The following is a 23,843-nucleotide window of genomic DNA, read 5'->3' as shown; positions in this document are numbered from 1 at the left end:
AGGTACAGACAAGCTACTTCCAAATATCTCATTTTGCCTAAAAGTACAGTGGAGTTAGTAAAAAAGGTCATCCTCACTGAACACTGGTGAGCAGGGTACACAGCCTCATTCAATTAAAAGTTAAACCTGGGATGCTTCCTTTACATATTCAGTTCTTATACTCCTAAAGACCCAGTCAGGATTTGATCTGGGATCTTCAAGTTTCAAAGGACAAAAGAGTCAAGTCAGAATGTCCTCTAATTTTGCATCTTGCAGACTTCTTCATTTCTCCACCAGATTATTTTTAGAACTTGTTCAGTCTCCTTATGACCTCGTTTCTTCATGTTATACCTTAAATGATGAATGTATAACCTTTCCCTTGAGAGGATCCTGCATCTCAATAGTCAGAAAAGTTATTACAATTCTGCAACAAAAGTGCACTTCTGGTCCAATCATAAATATGTTTCTGATCATTATTCTGAGAAAAAGTTGCTCCACGGAAGTGAATTGCTCTTTCAGCAGCTGCTGGACAAGGCTTGCTTTTATAGACGGCTGCTTTAGTATGAGAAATATCAAGCAGGCTTCTGGACACTGAAGGCTGTGTGTTCTCTTTCAAGTTATGTTTCAGTGCTGCTTGTGGAGAGTATTTTTTGTGCTGTGTTTTTCTATAAATCACTTTGACAGAAATGGAGTCATATATTTTTTCCATAAGGCAAAAAATCCACGATATTTTGAACAAAATAACTGAAAAATACCATCTGAAATAAAAAGCAAGGAAATGTTACCTTAGGGCCTCAGTGACACCTGGTGTTCAGGCAATGGATGTGATATTCCCTGGGGGAGGGTTCCCAGGGAAGCTGTCAGATCCCTGTAGGAGCATCTGAAGGGACAGTATGGTACTGGAGGAGCTTCAACGAGGAGACAGACTGAAAACTCACTCGCAGCCGCTGGCCATCCTCACTTCCTCAGGAGATAATCCAGCCCAGCATGCTGCTGGGGATGGGCCCAGGAAGATCAGATCAGAGGGAATGAGGGGAGGAGGAAGCCTAGTAACCATTTTCCTACCTCTTCCACTGCTCCCATACTGCGCTGTATTTTGATTTTCCTGACGGATTGGTCTCAGCTTTTGCTGAGCTCCCATTGCCCAGGACAGAGGTGTTCCCACACAATCCACAAAGCTGCACTGTTAAAGACATCAAGGGTTAACATGGCCACAAAGATCTGTGGCACTTGTTTCAACAGCAGTATTGGGATGCTATTCATGCCTCTCCGATGTCAATCTATTTCTTCCTCTACAGATAATTAAATGATTCTGCTTAGCAAGAGCCATCAAGTCTGGAGACAAGGCTTATGAAATGCAGAGGAACTCCCACTCAACAAAACACAACCAGGTAGCCTAGTGAGAAGATGCTTGCAGCAAACAGCAACATCCCCATGTGTGGTGGAAGTGCAGCCCCAGGTTTCTGTGCAGAGGAGAGGAGGAGGCTCAGCAGGGTGGCAGCAGACCCAGACTGAGTCATGAGAAACAAATCCATGCCTGGATGGGGACCTGGTCTTCTGAGGTAAGGCCAAAGGAAGAAAGGAGTAAAGACAGGGAACACATTTCGTAATGCTGCTTGAGGGAAACTTACCTCTGTATCAAGCTGAGCTGTGGCTGCTCTGCAGAGAGCAGGGATGGTTTTGGGTGTTACTCAAACACCTACTGCTGAGAGAGACAGTAACTGTGGCCAGTCAGAAAACTGATCTGGTGTCACATTCTCATCTCTGCACAGTCTCCCTTGCCTTGCTGAAAATGAGAGCAATTCAGTTCATATTCTCCAGATTCTCTTCCCGTCCCTCTTCTCAAAACTTCTCTTCTTGCCTGCTAGAGCCTCTCTCCCCATTAGCTTTCTTTCCCAGCATTTTGTGTGTTTTCTGCTTCTTGTATATGTTTTCCTTTGGACTGTTTCCTCATTTTTTCCAAACTAGCCTTCTGTTACTGAGGTGTCAGAGCAGGGAGGATGCTGTCTCCTGTAATGCAGAGGAGCTGCTGTCCTAGCACCACTCTTCATGGTCTTCTTACAAGGCCAGACATTTTGGGGTTTGCTCTCCTAAATTTATCTACTCTAAAGCATGATGAATACTGAGTGCTCTTAAATAATTACCAGTCACTTGTATGTGCAGGACAGCTGGTGATGTATTATGTTAATAACCATTACAGGGTAAGCTTTAATGAGAAAATACATTTGATTTGAGATTTGGCCTGAGTTTAATGAATTTGTTCTTTTTTTCTTTCCTGCTTTAATGGATAAATTCATCTCTACCTATAAAATGCTATAAAATATTCCTGGGTATCAGGATGCACAGATCAGTATTCTGATAATTCAAAACAAAACAGTTCCTGCTTTTCCATGAAAGCCAAAGTTCCCAAGGTTATTTGTGCAATCAAGGTCAGGTGCATTATAAAAGCCCTTATTTAGGATATGCTTGCTTTTAATCTCCTCTCCCTTTATGATCCCTGTTTCCACACTAGGAAATGCTCTTGATTACAAAGTCTTTGCAACAGTGAAATGAAAGACAACCCAGTGGTTTATTCTTGTACGTGGTATTCAAAAGCAGTCTGATCATCTGTGCTACTATCAGGAACTACTGTGCAGATGTTTCCAATACAGGTCAGGAGCTCTGTTTGTCTAATACTTACAAATACTTGTCTCTGCCCTGCCCTCCTCTTTTAAGAAAGGGCTAAACATGATCTTCAAAGAACACACTACAGTGCAATCGCAAGGAAAAAGGCTCTGGCTGTGAAATCTCTATCTCTATATACATACTGATCTGCCATCCTTGCCTGTACTAAATGCTGGCATATTTGTCCCTGGTGTCTTGCTATGAAATTCTCCTGGTTCCGGGTGCAGGAGCAGCAGCGTGTCCCCAGCTGTCCCCTGCCAGGTGTCGCCAGGAGAGGGCATCGGCTCACAGCGCATCCCCCGGGGTGCGCAGCCCCCGGGCATCGCCCGCACCCCTTGCGGCCCTGGATGCTCCCGTCCTTACCGGGTGCCGCTGCCACCTCCTCCACTTCCCCCTCTCAGCCCGCCAGGCTGGCATCAGCCCTGGGTTTAACCGGTCTTGACTCTTGCAGGATTAGGTTTAAAACCCCAGTGCTTGTGCTTACACCATTCTTGAGCCTCCTTAAAATCATCTGCCTAAGAGACAAAACACCTCTGCAGATGCTGTTTAGATCGACTCGCTCCGATTTTGAGGCCAGAAGGCAAAGCTGAACATAGTTGTGTTTGGGTTTTTTGTTTGTTTGTTTAGTTTTAGTATTATCCTTGCAAGGTGAGATGAATGGGGTTTGGTTGTGAGCACCTGGGGGTGGGTATTTGTCTACTTGGTTTTGGGACTTTTTTACTTTTACTTCAAAAAGTAAAATCTCACATTGACTATAATTTTTATTCTAAGTGCTCTGGATGGATGGAGCCAGGTAGTTGGCCCCATAGTTTTGGAGGTTTCTGAAACCTTGTATGTTGTTCCTTTCTGAGCAAGAGAGAGTTAGTTATTAATTATTCCTATTTTCCTATGTTGCAAGGAAGCTTCTGGCAAATACTGCATATTGCAAAAATACCAAGAAACCAAGCAGAGCATCCACCACCAAATTGCCTGGCCTGGTTTCAGGAGTTCCCACTCATTTAAAAATCTACTTGTACAGCTTTATACAGTAGGACTGGGCAGCAATTCTTCACACCTACTTAGCATGGAAACCAGAGTCAGATGTAAAGACTACTTATTACCTTATTATTAAAACTTCTGAGAACACAAGAGTCTTTTTCATGATGATTTGAAAAAATCTGTACAAACAATTTTAAAAGGAAGCACAGCTGATAATAGTTAGATTATAATAGTTATGCCATCTATATGCATGGGATGCATTTCCTGGTCTTTCTCACAAACTCATCACTATTCTACTGAGCAAAAGTGCATTTGCATCAAAGATGTCTCAAGTCCCTAACAGGCCAGCACACCAAGAGCTGGTCTCACACTCCCTTCCAACCCCAAGTGCTGTGGGAAACAAAGCAACTTGATAAATTAACAGAAGATCTTTCAGTGAGGCAATCCTTTCTAAATATACAGAAAGGTGTTAGACTTAGAAAGGCACTGAAGCATTGAGATGCCATTGATTTTAAAGGAAGAAAGGCACTTAAATAACTACAAAGCTACAGATTTTTTTAAATTTTATTTTCATAAAGCTCTTCTGGTAGGTGAGCTGAGATTCTGATTTCCTACAACATCTGGTAAAATTGGATTGTAGCATTTAGTAAACATTTGGCCTCCAGCAGCAGACAGAACAGCTGATAAAGACATGCTTCCTGCTTGCTAAATGGGATGAGACACCATATGTCTAACCAATTACACAAATAGCACAATACCTTGCTTCAGTATGTTTGGAAAAAAATTCACTTAATTTCACTGTAAGTATTTTTACCAAGTAGTTTTTCACCACATAAAATTACCTCTGGTGCTGGCTAATCCTGGTGGAAATGCTATGAATATCCACCTAGGCAAGTCTCAGGCAGTAAAAGTGCAGTTGTGCCCCAGGGGTTGTGCATTCCCCATTACACCAGTGCAGGAGCAGCAAATGCACAGGTGTAAACAACTCTGTGGGATTGCATTTTTCTGGCAACACATTCAGTTCACTGGAAGTCTCAGCTGCTCCCAAATGAAATGTGACAATGAGTATGATTTTGCATTTCTTTTTGTCACGTGGCTGGACCATCCCCGTTTGAGCTGGAGCTCCAGCTGCCTCTGAAGGGTGTGAGGCAACTCCTCTCATGAGGGAATTCAGGATCTTCTGAACACAGGCTTCCTTCACACAGTGTGCCACTGCAGTACCTTCCATTAGCACATGGGAGGTTCCTACACTGCGTTTAAAAACTTTCCAAGAATTATGGGACAGATTCCTGGAAAATGTGTTGCTTTAACATGTGTTAGATCTGGAAAAAAAAAACCAAGAAAAAATGTTAAAAACCCAAAACAAACAAACAAACAAACAAACAAACAAACAAACCCCAAATAAACTACCAAAAAAAACCCCAAAAAACCAAACCAAAAAACCCCCAAAAAACCCCAAAATCAAAGCAGTTGGTTCATTCCAGGGAGCTTATCTCCCCAGATCTACAAGACTGCCAGCTGTACCACGATGGCCTTCAGGTTTTCTGGTGCCTGTACCTCGTGGCCTTTGGCAGATCTTTCTTCTGATCAAGGAAGATGCCTTCTGTCTGGCTGCTGATTTGTAAGAGAACAAAGTGTCCCTGTGGCATGGGGTGACCTTGGCCACCTGCCAGACACCCACCCAGCTGCTCTCTCCCCCTCCTCAACAGGATTGGGGGCGGAAATAAGATGAAAAGCTTGAGGTTTGAGATAAAGACAGGAAGGTTACTCAGCAATAATTGTCATGGCCCAAATGGATTCTGGGAAAAATAATTTAATTAATTTCCAGTTAAAATAGAGCTGAATGTGAGAAACAAAGACAAAAACTAAAACACTTACTCCTTATCCCCTTCTTCCAAGGCTGTTTCACTCCTTCATTCCCACCTCCTCTACCTCCTCCATGCTCCAAGTGCTGTGGGGGTGGTTCTGATCAGTCCATAGCAGCTCCTCTCTCTTCCTTCCTACTCATGTTCCAGTGTGGGCCTTTCCCATGTGCTTAAGTCCCCGAGGCAAAACTTGCAGCATGGGCTCTCCCCAGGCTGCAGTTCCTTCAGGGCACGTCCACCTGCTCCACCACTTGGCCTCCCATGGGCTGCACTGTGGGTACCTGCTCTGCCATAGGCTTCTCCACAGGCTGCAGGGGAATCTGCTCCAGCAACACCTCCTCCCCCTCCTTCCTCTCCCACCTTGGTGTCTGCAGGGCTGTTTCTCACACTTCTGTCATCTCTCCTCTCTCTGTTTTGCCCTTTCTTAGATATACTTTCACAGAGTACCAGCAGCTGCTTTTTGCCAGAATGCAGAGCAGCACGCCAGGGGATCCCATCCCTGGTTTTACCAGCTTTAGAAGTGGTCAGTGACCCATCTTCAAGCAATCCCCCAGACCTCCACACTACTCTTATGGGAAAATTGCTCCAGAGCCATATTTCACCAAAAAAAGCACTCATCCTATTTCTAGCCTAGGAAGACTCTTGGGTAGCTTATACCAAATTGATTTGTGTCATACACTTAAAATAGCTCATTTTCCTTCACAAAAATTTGAAACTACTGATGTGATACCCGTGTTGGCTGAGGTTACATGCCTTCTCAACACTGTTCTTGTTAAACATCTGTTTTGCAGAACTTCTCAATTTCTTTGCCTATCTCAGTAACTCTTCTGTACAGCAGATCTTTTAAAATCAGTTTTCTTGAGAGCTGATGTATTCATCAAAAGGAAGTCCTGCTAGAGCCTCATCCTCCCATGCTAGCACATTACTCCTACTGAAAATGGACCAATTAGCAAATAAGAGATTTTTCCTCCTTTTTTTTTTTTTTTTCCCACAGTTGCAGCTTTAAGTTGTTGAAGAGATGATTTGAAATATATCTTCCTTCTCTTCAGTCATGTCCACCTTTAACTCCCATGGAAACAGCTGTTACTGGTGCCTAAGGGGGATTTACAGTAATTCCATTTCTTACTCCAGCCATCAAGGTAGTTGCTGTAGGAGATGTAATCTTTCCTGGCACTGACAGTACTTTCTGATGTTGTCATCTCCAAACACTGTTGGAAATAGTCCTGGTTTTTACACCAGGGTTTCTCCTAAAACATTATTAATGGGCTCTGTTCTGGCTGAAAGCATTGAGACAAAGCACCTGCTCATCAGTCTGACCTTGCTTATCCATGGATCCTGTTGCTGGTCACCACACCCTCTAGTTTACATAATAATTTCCAAGATTAAAAATACTACCTATCCCAGAGGAATGGAAGAGATATTTCCTTTGTCTACACAGCATTTTTTAAATTAAAAAACAATATGGGTCAATCAGATGTGATTACTTCCAGAAAAGCACTGTTACATTTTTCCCATTTTCTTTTTACTTCCTTTTACTCATTCTTCACATTTATTCTGAAACCTATCATCATATTGAAATCACTGGTATACCATCTATCAGAGACTTTTTACATTCCTCCTATAGAAAATATAGTATCTATATTATAAATCATTGAAACACAAGACGTGTGAGTCTCTCCACATCCCAGTTTGACTGATTTAAACATAATACACTTTTTTTTTTTAAACTGGACTTTTGTTGCTCTTTTCCCTCCTTTCTGTTGGAGATTATTTTAATACTTTGACTTAAAAACTAATGCCTCTGCTACTGTTATGTTATGGGAGGCCCTGGGGACTCCAGGTTCCCCTGCTTATACAAATGCATTCAACTGAAACTGAGAAACATATGGACCTTGTTTTGTATATCCATCTATTTAAAGTAAATGGATTAAAATAAAAAATGGAATCAAAGTTTGCTCTAAAAATCAGTTTGTGAAACATCCTGATGATCACAACTAATCACTTTTGCTGGTGCAGGAATTCTTGGCAAGAGGATGACAGTGACAATATAAGTTAATCCTCTGTACCACTACAACTTGGAGCAGCATTTCTCCAACAGATCTCTACCTGTATTTCATCATTCCCTGCATTGCCTCAAAGGGATTCTCTGCAGAACCCCTTGAGCTCAAGTAATTTGGCCTCTGATTTTTTTATACTTCTCTTTGGCATCCATCTTACTTTTACATCTCTTTTTTTGCACAAATGTATATGTTTTAGCACACATTGCAGTCTCATACAAGGAACACACTTTACGAACTTAAACACAAGACAGCTACCAAGTATCAAAGGCAGAGGCAACCCCCAGAACAGCTCTCTATGAGTTTTGGGGCTTTAAGTCCTATCATAAGCTCCAACACTTAGTATCTCTCTTGCATCAAGTAAAATACATGGTCAACCACAAAGATTTCCATAATTGTTCTCTGCTTTTCCTCTTCCCGCCAACCTAAGAATCCCAGCCCACAGGTGGCTTGCACATCCAGGACACAGCACTCAATGTCAATAGCAGGATCACCCTAAAAAAGCTGCTTTCTGGCATTTGAGCTTACCTATCCCATTCACAGCTGAACAAAAGCTTAACATTTCATCACTGAGGCTGTAGAGCCTGAGTGCAGGGAGGGATTTGGTCAGCTCATGAACTGCACAAGATCTCAACCTAGTGGTTTGTAGCTTGGTCATTCTCTCTGCAAATAACTGAACTGTGTCCTTTTCCTCAGCCAGCTTTACATGAAACCTCTCCATCCTGTTGGCAGCAGTTCATCTTTTTTCAGCTCTCCTGCCTTACAACACAAGAAGTCCTTTCTAAGGACTCTCTCATAGTCCCAGGCACCAATCCCAGCTATTAGGAAAACTACAAGTGATCAGGAATTGAGGCAATGATGCACTGGAAGCTGAGCCAGGTGGGCCAACCCAAGGCTCGTGCTTGGGTCCATCAATTATGGCAAGATGATGTCTGATCTAACCCATCCAGCTCTCACTTTTCAGTTGCTGCTGAGACTGTAGAAGAGTATCCCGGAGCCACAGTTTTTGTCACACAGGTGTAGACACTGCTGATGTTCCCAAGGTCACATCTCCTGCCAGTTCTGGACAAAGCCACTGGGTTTTGTCACCATGTGCCATTAACCTTGAAGGTGAGGTTTGAAGCAGAGCCCCATCTCTGCTGGCTCACACAGGGAGGCCAGGTTGGTGCTTCTGCCTTTCAGGTACTTCCTGGAGATATGGCCTAACAGCCAAAGAACTGCATCTTACTGAGCCTTGCTTAGAAACACAACAATTTCATAGTTGAATTGGCATGTGAAGGAGAGGAAACTGTCTTAGCAACTACCTCAGGCACTCAGAGAACCCTCCCAGAGGAGACCAACAGAGCATGAAACCTCTGAGCCTTTCACACAAAGTGTAAACCCACTTCCCTGGTCTATGTTTTTTGTTTGAAGAGCCTGCAAGGGAAAAGACAGCCAGCCATTTAAGTAGCTCTCTTTTACCAAGTCTGTTGTGGTGTGAAGCAATATCCTATTTCACCTTTCCCAGTCCCTCAGGTGTGCCAACCTCTCCCTTCCCCTCCCCCTTGCCCCCTTGCTAAGTGCTGTCAATCTTAACATTGCAGCAATGGCATGGTCTGGTTGGTGCAGCTCAAAAGATGCCCCTCAGCCCTGGGGTCATTGGCCAGTCCAGGTGTCATTGTCCCCTGAGACTGCCCCCTCCCACCTGGTTGGTGGCACACCTACCCCTTCCCCTCCCCTTTCCCCAGGGCTTAAAAAGACACAGGACCATGCAGTTGGGATTCTGTTGGAGCTGTTACCAAGATCCGGAGATCTGTGACCATGGAATAAAACTCTGGATTAACCCTCTGGCAGAATCCGTCTCCTTTTCCTCTTCACCTTGCCTAAAGCCTTTCCACTAGAGGTGAAAACTGAATTCCTGCTTTCCTGGACTTGTCCCAAGTGCCCAGCTGCAACATCCAGCCAGCCAAAGGTGTCTCTGAGGTGAAACCACCACAGCTGCCACCTCTGGTCAGGCAGCAAGGGCCAGACAGGCCCAGGCACGTTCCATCCGGCAATATTGGGATCATATTCCAATACATGTCCATCACCAGCCTATCTGGGGTTGTTGCAATGTTAAACACTGAAATCAGAGAGGGTTCTAAAACAATCACCTAGGGACAAGGGGAGCTAAAAGGAAATTGCAAAAATGCTCTCATTCTGGAGAGAGGTATTATCCTCATTTTACAGACAGGACAGCTGAGGCAGGAAGCCCCTCTCAGTCACATTAAGCTTTGCTCCTGGCACTCATCATCTCAGGCTGTTGGGGCTGCTCTGCGTTCAATGAGTCAGTAATCCCAGAGGGAGTTAAATCCATCACACAGACCAGTACTTCTACAGCTAGGCAAGGGAATAGTGTTTAGTAACTGCCAAAGGTTTCTGTAAAGAATGTCTTGCCAAATCTCTGGTACACTAAATGTCCCTGAATATCGTGGTGGCTCCTCCTTGGCCTGACACAGGATGGGGCAATGCATTGAATCTGTACAGACCCACAGAATTCAGGCAGAGATCATCAAAAGTGTTTTAATGATTAAACCATGTCAAACATTAACAATGAAGTATATTCAGATGAGCCAAGAGTTTATTACTAGCACATTTAGACAGCCTATTTTGAACATTATAGCTGCTGTACTGAGCTATGTAAAGACTCTGCAAACCAGTACCTAGAAATGAAGACACACGCACAAGCTTTGATAATGTAAACATAACAGACACTGTCTCCTTCAAAACAAGGAATGAAAACCCACAAGGCTAGCAAGAGAACTTATTAATTCCTTAAGAGATGTGCAAAAATTTTAAAAAATATTTAAAAACAATTAAATGTGTTAAAACTGGCATTTATATAAATATCAAAAAACCAAATGGTTAAACTTGAGCAATGACCAGCAGAATGTCTTGCACAATTCAATTTTTCAGAGCTTAATGGACTCCATCATGGAAGATACCAGAATACCAGTAACAGATATTGGCTCTGCAATTGACTCCTCATATGTGCAAGACAGGATTTTGCAAGAAGGAGTAACTTTAACCAGCACTCAAACCAAACCCTTAGATAACAAGCCAAAACATTACCAGTGATATACACAACTCACATTACAGAAACAGACATTTCCAGCACATTTCAGTAACATTTAAAAAACATTAGCTATGACTTTAACTGTTTAAACTTGCTTATTTGGGAAAAAAAAATCTTTGTGTTAGGCACATTTTGAAAGTGAATGTATGCTACATGAAGAACAGTTCAGATACCAACTTACACACAGACAACTCCATCAGAAAAGCATCCTTCTGGCTCCACTTTTAAATATACTTTTGGATATGTCACAGACTTACACAGTAGCTCCTAAAATACGGATATGGCTATGGTAATAACACTTGAAACTGCCAGTTTCTTATTAAAAACCACTCTTCATTTAGCATTTAAGAATTCTCAGAAATAAGAAAAAAAAAAAGAAAAAAAGTGAAAAGAATAGATGGGTCCACCCTGTATATGCTCTAAACTTTAGAGACAATATTTCAATCTTACTCGACTGTGTAAGCGCCAATTACTTTTATGTTAGTGATGTACTTCAAATAAAAAAATAAGATCTATTAAAAAGGTAAAATAACTTTTCCATCTGTTTTGTGACTGTTGAGTCAATTAAAGCCAAATATACAAAACTAAATGCGCCGTTTCCAATTTCACTGCATCGAGTAAGAGATACGTAGCATCGTGTACCACACACAGAACAGTAAAATGATCAATGCATTCTTCTAAGTGACTTTTTGATAAAAAGTCAATCAACGGAAAAGTTGAAACATTCCCTAATTTTTAAACCAGTAATAAGCTTTGGGCCCTGCTTTTTAATTTAAGGCATGTGTGTTTATCTACTGAAACCAGCATCATACAAATTACCTCTACAATCACATGCATGATCTATAGTTAAAAAAATGGAGGTTTAGATTACAGTGTTTTCAAATTGTGAATCATAATTCAGCACCTATCATATTGACTAGTAAGGCAACAGCAGTGTTGGATAATATGATAATACTCCCTTCCACAGTCTATAGCAGGGTCAATGACAGCCCAGAATTATTTTTAAACTTTAACCTACTTTAATGTTCTGTATACAGTTTCTAGGGTGTTTGCACTGGTTAAGTCCTACATAAATCACACTATTCTAGGCAGGAATAGTTACAGTAGCCATTAGAGTATTAGTGCACAACTCTCATTGTGCTTACAATCAGATGATTTTGTTGTTGGGGTTATCAAAATGGTTTTTCAGTTTGGTCTTCAATCCTTCCTTTGTTTCCTTTGTTTCACATTGTTCTCAAGGGAAGAAAAGCTGTTTGTGTACCCGTTTGCAATGGCCGTAGAGCCATTCTGATACTCTTTCCTCCTCGAGGATGCCTTCTTGTTGTAAGTCTAAAATACATGGAAAGACACATGGTTTTGTTTAATTAGATATAAATAACCACTTCTTCACAGTAATTCTAGAAACACAAAAGTAAACTTGCATTCATCATTTCTAAAGACCTTGTGCCGGTGGTAAGAGTCTAACAAGCTCAACCACTTTTTGTGTATGAGACTACACTTCGCCTTTCATTCATCACAGTGAGAGGAGTAGTTCACTTGAAAAGAAAAAGGCTTGGCAGTATGATGGCAGTGTTATACTAATAGTAAATCAGAAACAAGGGAAGCAATTTTATGAGCAGACTCATAATAAGAATATACTCAAAATGACATGTGAGGAAGGAGGTTTGAGGCACTGCAGGTGACAGTACCTTGAACAAAGCCAGAACAAGAGGTAGGTAAACAATAAAAGTGAAGTTCAGAGATAGAAATGTGATAGGAATTTCCATTGGCTAAGACAAGAATCAAAAACTAACAGGATTGGGGAGACTGTTTAAAAATTATAGACAGTAAAATATACATAATTTTTTTCAAAGGGGCTCAGCTGCCTGACAAAAGCAGATTTCCCCAAATTTCTGTATGAAAGGAATTTAAACAATTAAAAGTTAAAATATGAGCAAAATTGACAAAGAAAATCAAGTAATATCTGGAATATACTATAATGTTTAATTAGCATGTTCATATGCAGCAAGTGATAGAAATCATGGGACTGATTTTAAGAAGTACCAGAAGAACAGACAGGGAAGCCTGCTGTGTTTCCCCCCATGAATAATTCTCACAGGAACCAAAATGCCCAAATCTCTCAAATGACATTTGAATGACATTTGAAACATGTAACAGTTTGCTTGACTGGGGGCAGCAGGCTGTTGGTTTGATTTTCTGCAGACAGTAGTTGTACATCTTTGTACAGAGCCCAGTTATGAACTGTTCTGAATAACACATACCAAGTCTGGATCTGTTCAAACATGAAATCAGATTTGTAGAAACACAACTAAACCCACTTATTTTCCGTATGAAAATACAAAAAAAGTGCCTGTAGAAGTGAACAAAATCCATATTTCTGCATGTTGTGAGTTTAGGAAGTTTCCCTGGATAAAAACCAAGCATCTCCCCTTGTAAAAGCAGAAATGAACAATTCCTTCAGGTGCTTCACAGGTTCACATGCTGCTGGTTTATTTCACACTGGAAAGCTTTGTCTTACATAAAGCTCCTCCTCTCTCTTACCTGCAGCTAAAGTTGCAATAAACCATTTTTTGTATAACTGGCTCACTGAAATTACTAAGCATTCTGAATGATGGGTACAAAGCATTAGAAGGCTTGAAAGTAGGGAGGGGGTGGATCAACAAGTGTAATACTTCAAGAACATATGCACATTAGTGAAGGATAGCAAAAGGACATTTCCAGCATATCTTTCTGTCACAGCTTTCCAGTGAGATACAGCCAGCAGAATGCTAGAAAGAGTTGATGAATGTTACTTTTACCTGAATATAGAAATTTGTGAAGAGGATAATCAAAGAAATCATGTAAGAAATCTGAAAATACAGCCAGCCCTGAGGAAATGCACATGGCCAAACAACACCACAGCTGGTCTGGAAGATTGTCAAGACAAACTGAATCTGGGGAGAGAAAACAAAAATAAGAGAAATGGAGCACATTAATGGAAGGAGGAAAAAAACCATGAGTGACCAAAACCTAAACAGTTATTTCCAAAACAAGTAAATAGTATGTAATATTGTGTGTTTGGCAAGTGTTTTCTCTGTAAACCTGAGTTAGCAGACATTCAGATTGTGGTATCCTGTTAAGTGTGCTTATTTCTATTTTTCCATTTTAGAACATCAGAGTAACTTAGGCAGAACTGATATATAAGTGTCCCAAGGAAGAAAGACCACCTTATTCCTAGTGAGAGTTCAGTGGGATTTGACTTTACCATCCTAATGGAGTAGATCTGCATCTCACTGCTTCAGCTGCAAAAGACCTGGGGTCAACTTGGTCTACACACAGACCCCTCAATCCCTTCCCACAGACAGGAACTGTCTGACATATGGCTCCAGTGGAAGAATGTTTGGGGTAAAGGCTGCAGGGAAGCTGGGGAGCCAGGGAGGAGGATAAGGGTTCAATTATCTTTAATTATCCCTTTTGGAAAAACAGAGTTTGGGCTTATGTGATGCAGAGGGCCTTAGGCAAAATTCATCCTCACATAAAGGCTACCAGATTAGGGAATGTTTATTTTAAAAGGGAAAGACTGTTTGTTCTGCTCTGCTATTTTGCTGCCCTAACAGCTATGCATGCAGAGCAGGCAAGGAAGTGAAAGCAGCTATGACAATAGCCAGGGGAGCAACTGAAGCACCAAGACACTGCACTCTGTAGCACTTGAACAACCAGGATGAAGAACAGAGCCTAAATCTGGAAAGAAAAACAGAAACAAACCTCAAACCAAAGCAAACCTATTCCTCCCATGAAAATAATGAGCCCTTAACTACAATACTTAGCCATCCTTCAGGAAGAACAGTGCTAAAAAAAACCATGTTGAGAATCAACACTGTGAAGTGCTGGCAGTAAATGTTATTAATCATCACCAGCAAAGGTTATTAAAACTATTCACAGCTCTGAGAAGGGGTGGGGTGGGGGGGAAGAATATAAAAAATAATTTATCTCTAGGTTTCAGTTTCCCCCCTACAAAATGGGGAAGAGAGAAACACTCATGCACATTTCCTTGTGGTGTTCTGACATGTTGTACACATTGAAACCTGCTTCTCGTGCAGTATCACTACAGCATGTGCTGTATTACTGAATTTCACTGCTCTTACCACCTCCAGCATACAGTGGTCAGGCTTCATCACCACACACACTAGAAACAATGCAAACTGATACAAGGAGTCCAACACAGAAAAATTACAAGAGAAAAATCTGCCCATTTAAAGTGCAGAAAGAGAGCAGAAATATTGAATAGTTTTTAATAAACCATTTGCAACTGCATGCAAAAGTAGGACAGAAAAGGCATTGTCCCCCAGGACTAGAATGGCCCTTGTTAGCTGTGGATGGCATTGCACTCGGTTTCTGGTCTGTCCCAGCCTGACCAACCAAGCACAGGGAAGAGCAGGCTAGCTCAAGAGGGCTTGTAAGAAAAGCCTCCTCCCTGGCTACTGAGTCCCAGAAATCTCAGCACTGCAATTCCCAAATGCATCTAGCCACACAACATGGGGTGGGGGAGAAAGATCCCACAGACCTCAGCACTGATTCATGTACATCCCCAGTCCCCATGGTCCTGGAAACAGAGCAAACAGACGTGCAGAAGCTGGGTTTCTAAGGTGATGTAGGCACTACAAGGTGTAGAAGGTACTAGCTCTCATTCTCTCTTCCTCTATCCCCTGCCAAAATTTCCTGACTTGGTAAAGACAAGAGGACCTCATCATGAATAAAGAGCCTGCTGAAGCACTGAAGAGCAAGTCACTCACCAGCTGCCCCTGAGTGATGTACTTCTTCCACCACAGATAAGGACGCATTGCTGGAACAGCAGACAGCCCGTAGTAGGAGTACATGAGGACATGGATAAAGCTGTTCAGTGTGGCACCAAAGTAAGCTAAAAAAAGGGCAAGGGAAAAACAAAGTACACTGCATTACCAGGAAGGAACATGCTGTTTCATGGAACCTACAAAAATAACAAGTTCAAAATGTTACTATTTAAAATATGATTTCTCTTAGAAGAAAAGCAAGAGGGTTCTTTTTTTACCCTGTTTTTTATTCTGCCTACCCAATGGAGTAGCTGAGCTGCTTTGCAGCTTTGTGCTTTACACCAGCCTTCTGGTTTTGTTTCCTCAAGTTACTCTTTTTTACATCTACATTATGGTTTCTCAGGGGAACTGAGGAAACTGATAAAAAGGAGGAACACTCACATACCAAACAATCAATAGTTTCACCCATCTACTTTTAGGCTGATTGCACTTCCTTCCAGGCAGGAGCCAATTTTGTCATTTATAACCAAAAAGCTTCAGATACCTTCAGAAACTGCAAGTTAGCTATTTTGTTTGTCCTTGTTTACAGCACCTTTAGTCATTAAAGAAACTTCTAGCTTAACACCAAACTGCATCGAGCTGTGATTACATAACAGAACATAAAGCTTGGAAGAAGACAAACACGACTAGAAATAGCACCAAAGTGTTTTCAAACCACATGAGCACAAGATAGATTCCACGTGCATGCAGTTTTGATTGCTGTATGAACAAGGGCTGACTTCCTTGGAGGAGAACGTGTTTCCAGATGCAGACTTTTTATAAGTTCAGTATTACTCACTGTTGTGCTGACAACACAAAACAAATACAAGTTTCTAAGCTCTTTGGCTGAGAGACCAGACTCCTGAGGAATGCAGCCTCTTAGTCTGCATTGCCAGTAGCTGACATCCATTGGGTTTGAAAAGGTTTCTCTTGAATGGAGTGTTCAACAAAGCCAGTATCTATAAGCTGCACATCTTAACCACAGCTAAGCCACGATAATGCAGTTAAGAAACTAGATGCCAGCTAAATGCAGTAGAAGAATTGAAGTCAGATTGCCAAAGGTTAGCAGGATTTAGACAAGAGAGACGTGGAAATTTTCCACTTAAGATTCATTTGCTCATGTTCATTAGTGCTCAGGGGACAAGATTTTAATTGAAATCATTTGTTATGGCCAGTGGTATAATGAGGTTAAATTAAGAAAGTCATATCTCAAGTGAATTTTACAGATACAAGGACTTAGAGTCACTTTTAGCTGTTTTACAGCTGAAACAAGCTTCTGGCTTGACCTGGAAAAAGGGTATTGTTTCATCAAATGGTCTGTAACTACAGCAAAAATAGAGAAAAGCAAGGTTGATGGGTATCTGACATGGGCTAATGCACCTGATAAATGTCACACTGCCACACAAATTCTTCAGTCTACACAGACATTCCTTTCCTAGAGGCTGTGCTGGCAGCTTAATTCCTGCAACCATCTACAACAGTTGCAGTTCAGCAAAGCAGTTTATATGGTACAGAACAAATCTTACAGCTGAAGGTACCAGAGATGTTTGGTTTGATCAAAAGACCACCAGAACAAAGCTCCTGATGCAGATGTTCCCCCACCATAACCCAGTACTTACAGTGACCACAAGGCACCCAGTTCATAACAAACCACCAGATGTTCAGCATTGTTGCATGGTGGTAGACATGCAGAACAGTGATCTGATGATTATTTTTCCTCAAAATGAAAAAGAAGGTATCCATGAACTCAATGAGTTTGGAGAAATAGTACCACCAGAGGACACGTATGATCTGGAAGGAGGAAACAAGTTTTAGAAGCATTGCACATTGTGGGGGTTTTCAACTCTTATCTAAGTGATCAAAATTCAGATTCTGTCCTGCACTACTAGGATTGAAGACACTGCTGGAATCTTCTGTAATACTTCTGCCTCAGGTTTCTCCACAGGAGATCGAGGTACAAATCTACAGCTACAGCTGAAAACAGGACGACAAAGACTGCTTCAGGAGGCTACTGCTGTGCACCTGGGTTGTCCTGGGAGAAATAAGAAAATATTTAAGCAGAGCTGGTGCTGCAGTGCTCTCTGTAAAGGAGAGGTCAGAAGTGTGACCAGAAGAAATCATCACCACATCTCAGAAAGAGAAGGGGAGTCTCAACACAGAGTGGTTGGATACAGTCTGAACACCAGGTCCTCATTTTTTGATCTGGGACTCTTGAAAATTTGCACATAATTACTCACAAAAATACCAACCATGAATATATCATAGATGAATTATTATGTCTGACAGTGCATTGTCTATTGTACTGCAAAGGAAGGAAAATAGCTTACAGTTTAACCAAAATGTGCATAATCAATACTGTTCTGCTCTCCACTTACACTCAAGTGGACAATTTGAAACATTTCCAGCTCTAAGTCTCAATTACAGTACCTTCATATCGGCCTCTCCTCCACTGTGTGTATCCTGACAGAAGAAATTGTATCCTCCTTCCAATACTCCTGTCACCAGCTGAGCAAATAAAAAAAATAAAGTGTTACTGGGGAGAAGGCTGAACTCTATGGCACCTGCAAAGCTCCACAGTGGCTCTGCCCAGACATCTGGTGTCAAGAAAATCCTGGGCACCTGAGGCTGGCATTAGGTTGAATTCAAGTTTCAAGCAGTGACTGAATCATAGTGAAGGGTGAATTAATAAATTCTCCCAACTGGGGTATACCAGAATAAAAATAGGAGAAAACATTTTATCCCCACTTATCCCACAGTGTGAGTATTTTCAGAGTGAAGTCTCCTTTGCTGATGATCTCATTGTTAGAGAAAGTACATAACCAAAGTTCAATAAATGCATTTTTCTTCTGATTACTTTTGGAAAGAGCTACATCTTTAAAAAATTTTATACTCAAGAGATGTGCCTACAATTTTTTCAGCCATGTGACAAAGCATATTTTCAGCTTTGCTCTCCTTAATAGCTAACAACACATGCTTCACTGCATTGCCATTCTTCAAGATCTTTTTAAGCAATTCACTCATGCCAAGCACATTACAACCTTCCCAATATAAGTGACTTCCTCTGCAGGATATGCCATTGCTTTCCTGACTTCCTGGCATAACAAGTAACACCTCAAACATAACGGAGTCACAGTAAAGAGTAATGACCAGCTATTAGTCATGACAGATGACAGGGTGTCTGCTGTGGAGGGGCTGGCTCTAATCTCTAGAGAAACAAGGTCCGTGTTGGATGTTCTCACCCTTTGACAGATGGTAGGAGATGGTAGGACAGGTTGACTTGAATGGGAGAAGGGAGCATGTGCAAAGACATGAACAAGATCCCCTTTAGTATCTCAACAGAAGGGATCATTGAACATGGTTTATAAAGATGTTCTTCCTCTTGGGAATAGCATGAGGAGAGGAGTAACAACTTGAGGCAACTCCCAAATGAAAAAAAAAAATTGTTCGGTATCTCATGAAACATCTGAAAGGCAGAAGCAAGTTGTATGTTTTTGGCCTTATCTATCTGCAGGATAAGAAATAGCTTTGCAAAGCCACAGTAGAAATTCCTTATACTAAAAGTCATTTTAAAAGATCACTTGATTAAAGGACTACAATAACAGGTATGACTAAATGCTGCTCAGAACTGTGAACAGGAAGCTAATTTTAAAAGGTTCAATGAAGATTATCACTTAAATGATCTACCTTTCCCCAATGTTATTTCCTTCATGCCTCATTTTACTCCTAAATTAGCTTTTAAAATACTCAGTCAGCCTAGGTCATTATTTTTGACCTTCTGAGATAGTATTATTGCTGTGATTTAGGGGAAAAAACGTACATCTAGTGATATAATAATATACAGATCTGAAAGTATCTCTTGTATTAGAGATAAATCAATAGCAGCCTCCCACAGCAAGGGCAGGGCAGCCGTGCACATCAGCAGCAGAGCCAGGCACTTCCCTACCCAAGCACCAAAGGGAAGGCAGCCATGCAAGGACTCCTCTCCTGGCTGCAGGGCTCTGCAGAGGACACCAGTTCAGAAGTGGTACCTTGCTCAAGGACCAGCTGTGCCCCAGAGCAAGCTCTGCACCAAGCCACCACCAGGCCCCTCAGGGAAAGACTGCATGCCTTGCAAGTGCCCGCCAGTCCCTCAGACAGAACACCACATTGTGCTGTGATCATGTTGAGAGCTTACAGATGTTTTCATACACTTCTCATAGTTCAAGGAAGTGTTAGGAATAGAAGGATAATCACATTGTTTACATTGTAATTAATCCAAACAACATCCATCATTAATGCTGCACTCCATAAACCTCTTCCCAGTAAAGGCTGGCATAGTGAATCCACAGCTCTTTTCCTGCAAGCAGTTCAGGTTCACCACCTAAAGTGTAATGCAACCAAAGGTGTCTCCATGGATCCCACCTCTCTAAGGGACAATGGCATCAGTGTGGCTATGAGCAGTGGCTTCACCTCAACCTGAGTACTCTCTTCTTTACAAAAGAATGTATTATTGTATGCTAGGAACTGTAATACTCTCACAGCCACAAATGACATAAGAAAAGCAACATTTGTAGGAAATGTCAGCATATTTTATCATATAAATAGCTAGTAGAGTTACAAAAATAATTTCCTTCCCCACTTTCGAGAAGGAACTAATTGGTTAAAAGCTGCTACAGCTGCCCACAAACTGCTGTTGCTGCCCACAAACCTTACTCAGTGCAACATACAACATGTAAATAATCTTCCCCATTTAGCCAGCTGCTCCTTTGCCTGGCATCATTATTTCTTGCACCCACAATGCTTTAATCCCATGCTGGAAGGCTTCAGAAAACAAAACCAAGAGATCACTCTGAAACATGACCACAAATGGCTCCATTATGCACGCGTGTACAGTCCCAGGAAGCTGCTTCCCTGCCACCCTAAAAGCAGTAAGGAGGGGTGGGAAATTTCCAGCAGTGCATTTAAGTCCTTGCTCACTCTTGATGTGGGCTGCTCCCTGGGTGCCAGTGTTTCCAAGACTCCTTACACCACTGTACAATAGGTGTGAAACCTGCCCAGGACAGAGCAGTGGCTCCTCTGCCCACACAGCCCTGGACTGCCTTTCCTTCCTTGCCTGCTCTCTCCAGAAGTCCTTCATCTTCAGGCTGGCAGGAGTCCAGGGTGCTGATGGCACTGCTGATGGACAACCACAGGAAAATCTTCTCTTGAGAAATGAACATGTCCAGAAAAGGCCAATTATAGCCATTTGCACTTGAGCAAACCACTTCACATGGTTTTAAGCAGCACAAAAAGACAGTTCATAAGCCAATTTAAATGGTACTCAAACTCAATGTTAAGCCCCTCTGCTTAGGGGAAAACCTGCAGCTCAAGATTCCATTTGTGCTGGAACAACCCACTCTTTCTTCCCCTGCAATGAAGTTTTCTTTTTTCCTATTGCTTTCATTTTGTAATTCTGTTGCTGAATTCTTTGAAATGCTGTGGCACATGCTTTTTTATCACCTCTGCTACCAAAATAGGCCAGGATACTTATGCCAGTCTGACTGGGTGGAGGAGAGGTGTTACTGTGGAGGACTTGGTTTTTTTCTCATGATAAAACTAAAGTCTGAGACTCACTGGAGAGGGGCAGATAAGGGACCTAGCACTGCACCACACTGTCAAGGCTGATGGGTTTACAAGGCTCAAGACACAGCTAGATTAGAATGAAGAGAAACAGAAGTTGAGGTTGATCAAAGAAAGCAAATGCCTGCACAGATACAGAATTTTATCTTTACATGAATGCAGTTACCCCAGGGCAGAGATAAGAGCTTTGGGAGGGTGGAGAAAGAAAGGGGAGAGGGAAGAGCAGCCTAGCTGCCACCCATGGCTCCTGTGACACAGCACCTCTGCACAGAGTCCCCTGCAACACCTCATTCATCAGGAAAATCTAAGACTTTTCTCAGGCAGATTCAGTAGAGAATTTTTCAGATGAAGAAAGGAGACAGGAAAGAGATCACTTAATAAAGTGAGCCTTCATCATTGACCGGTTTTCTCTAATGGAAGCCCAGGTACTCCAGATCACTTGGCCAGTTTTGCTAACAAACTCCCCCAAAATAACACAGGTCTGTGTGCAGTGTAACTGGGTACCTGGCACTCCCAGCTGAGACTCAAGCAGAGAGGCACAGGCCCTTGCACAGGCATGGGTCACAGCATTGTGATCCCAGCACAGAGCAGCAGCACGGGGGAAGCAGGGCTGCCTCTGCTGTTCCAGCTGCTCCTGCAGCTCCCCCAGACACAGCCATGCCAGCCCAAATCCTGTAACCCCACTGCCAGCCCCTGCTAGGCACCTTCTCCACCATGCAGGAAGCCATTCCTTGATGCCCCTGCCTGAGACATAAGAGTGTTATTTCTCCTTAATGTCCAAGCACTGTAGATTTTTACAGAACAAAGCATTGTTTGTCCCTAAAGAACATCCTTCCCTCCTGAAGTATGTGACAAATTAGACAAAAAAACCTCTCCAGCTCCCCTAGATCTGCCTTGTCTGTTACATTGTCTGGGACAAGAGCAGTCCTCTTCTCTGCGAGTACCAAAACCGAGCTAAGTCATTAAATATCCTAATAAAAAAGGTATAGCAAGCACAGACAGAAACTATTAGGAATTCCACATAACAGGTCTAAAATTTCTAGTGATTTTAGACCCAAGTACACAACACCTAGAATTACACAAATCCTATGATGCTAAACTTCCCCATGTTACTGCTTACAATCATTCAGACATAAAGGTCAGAAAACCAAGTAGGTCATCCTTTTCATCCCAGCTGGGAGGATACCTCACTTTAACATCTTGTTTTGGTCACATAATATGCAAACTGAGCTGTGATGCTATGAATCATGACCTGAATCACCATAGCTGTAACTCAGGAAAAACTTCAAAGTAGGGTTTCAGGTGTACTGTACACAAGCTATTAAAGCAACTTCTTTTCAGACATGCTACTAAACAAGTTCATAAATGGTGACATTTTATGATTTTTCCTCAGAGTAGGATTGAAAAAATTTAATCCAACTGAAACTCAAAATGGAGTTTTGAGAGTTCCTTACAACAAGGAGGAGAACAGGGAGTTAACTCAAGTTTTCTGAATGCTGTTCCTCATCATTCTGTCTTAAAAGCAAGTAAGTGCACTGTGAAGTCCTGATATATGGCTAATCCTTCAAAGGAAAGTTTCCAAGACTGATGAGATATGAGCAAGGGTATCACATGCTGTGCAGGTACTTCAGATAGAGAACATACCTAGAGGTGCAAGAACCCATTTTTCCCTGTGCCCTTTGGTTCTCTCCCTGCAAACATCAAGCAGTGTGGTGTTATGTCAGCATGGCTCTCTGCTTTGCAGCATTTTTATGGGATCAGTCCCTTGTTGCAGGGCATCACTTGCCCTCAAATTCAGCTTGTAAGTGCTGCCAACCACATTTTATTGCCACTATAATGTGTTTAATAATCTTCATAATGCTCTAGCTTTGTGTATGCCCATTTACAAGGAGAAGGTATATTTACAATACTAACAAACAGTTCCATGTGGATAATACTAGATTAAGAGCAACACTCATTTTCACATGAAGTATTTCATTATATAGGAAGGAGGGGTCTTAATATTCACTGCATTTTAGTTGTGTCATTGCTCCACAATATAAAAGCTATTTATCTGGTTACAAGTATGAGGACTTCTTCAGCATACAATGAACAGTCCCCCCTTGGTAACCAGTTTATTTTTAGCAAGAAAAAGACATTTATAGGATCAACAGTTTGGGTATTTTCTCTTGTTTAAATTTACCAGCAGGTTTTGTAACAGGGCAGAATGTTACAGTAATTTAGAAACCATGAGTATTATTCCAAGTATTCACACTTGGTACAACTGAAGAAAAGTCTGCACTTCTAAACTCTCAATAACATTACTGGAGGTTAAAACAACAGATCATTATATAACTGTAAATAATACCTGCATCAAATAATGCAGATGGACATTGAAGTCAACATCAACACTACATTTAAACAAATGAAACTGATCAACACACATATTTTCTGGATTAGAATACCCTGACAAGGAGTTTAGAAATGTAAGCACATCAAGAACACAAGTAGTTCCAAGTACCTACTGAATCCAAAACAGCTCCCAACTGAACAATTAAGTATCAAATTTCTTAATAAACCAACCCAATAAATTTTGAGTAGACAATTCACTACACAAGAGAAATAACATTGAATTTAAATCACTTCATCTCTAAACACTCACCTTGTAAAACACTATAGAATTAACTACAAACTTAAAGGAGAATCACAGCTTTTATACACTTCTAAGCTCATGCAAAAAAAAAGAGATTAGTAGTTTTAGTCCTAGCATTTGAAAAGACTGTAGTGAAAGAATTGAAAAAAGGATGTTGAAAATGAAATA

The 23,843-nt window shown here is 41.6% G+C and overlaps 1 protein-coding gene across 3 annotated transcripts in view; it reads right to left on the bottom strand.

Annotated features, from left to right (window-relative positions):
* Positions 1-10,070: 10,070 nt before the first annotated feature.
* Positions 10,071-23,843, bottom strand: part of ELOVL5 (ELOVL fatty acid elongase 5) — a 39,446-nt gene continuing 25,673 nt past the window's right edge. For all 3 annotated transcript variants that reach the window (XM_054629911.2, XM_077174961.1, XM_054629910.2), the window contains exons 4-8: positions 17,873-17,950; positions 17,065-17,236; positions 15,410-15,534; positions 13,436-13,570; positions 10,071-11,966 (exon numbers count right to left, since the gene is read on the bottom strand). In XM_054629911.2, coding sequence (XP_054485886.1) covers positions 11,835-11,966; positions 13,436-13,570; positions 15,410-15,534; positions 17,065-17,236; positions 17,873-17,950 — 642 coding nt within the window. In that variant the 3' untranslated portion in view covers positions 10,071-11,834. The remainder of the gene's footprint in view (positions 11,967-13,435; positions 13,571-15,409; positions 15,535-17,064; positions 17,237-17,872; positions 17,951-23,843) is intronic.

The sequence above is a fragment of the Agelaius phoeniceus genome, chromosome 3 (genome assembly GCF_051311805.1).
Source record: "Agelaius phoeniceus isolate bAgePho1 chromosome 3, bAgePho1.hap1, whole genome shotgun sequence".
Lineage (NCBI taxonomy): Eukaryota > Metazoa > Chordata > Aves > Passeriformes > Icteridae > Agelaius > Agelaius phoeniceus.
This window is presented reverse-complemented; position numbering and strand designations above follow the sequence as displayed.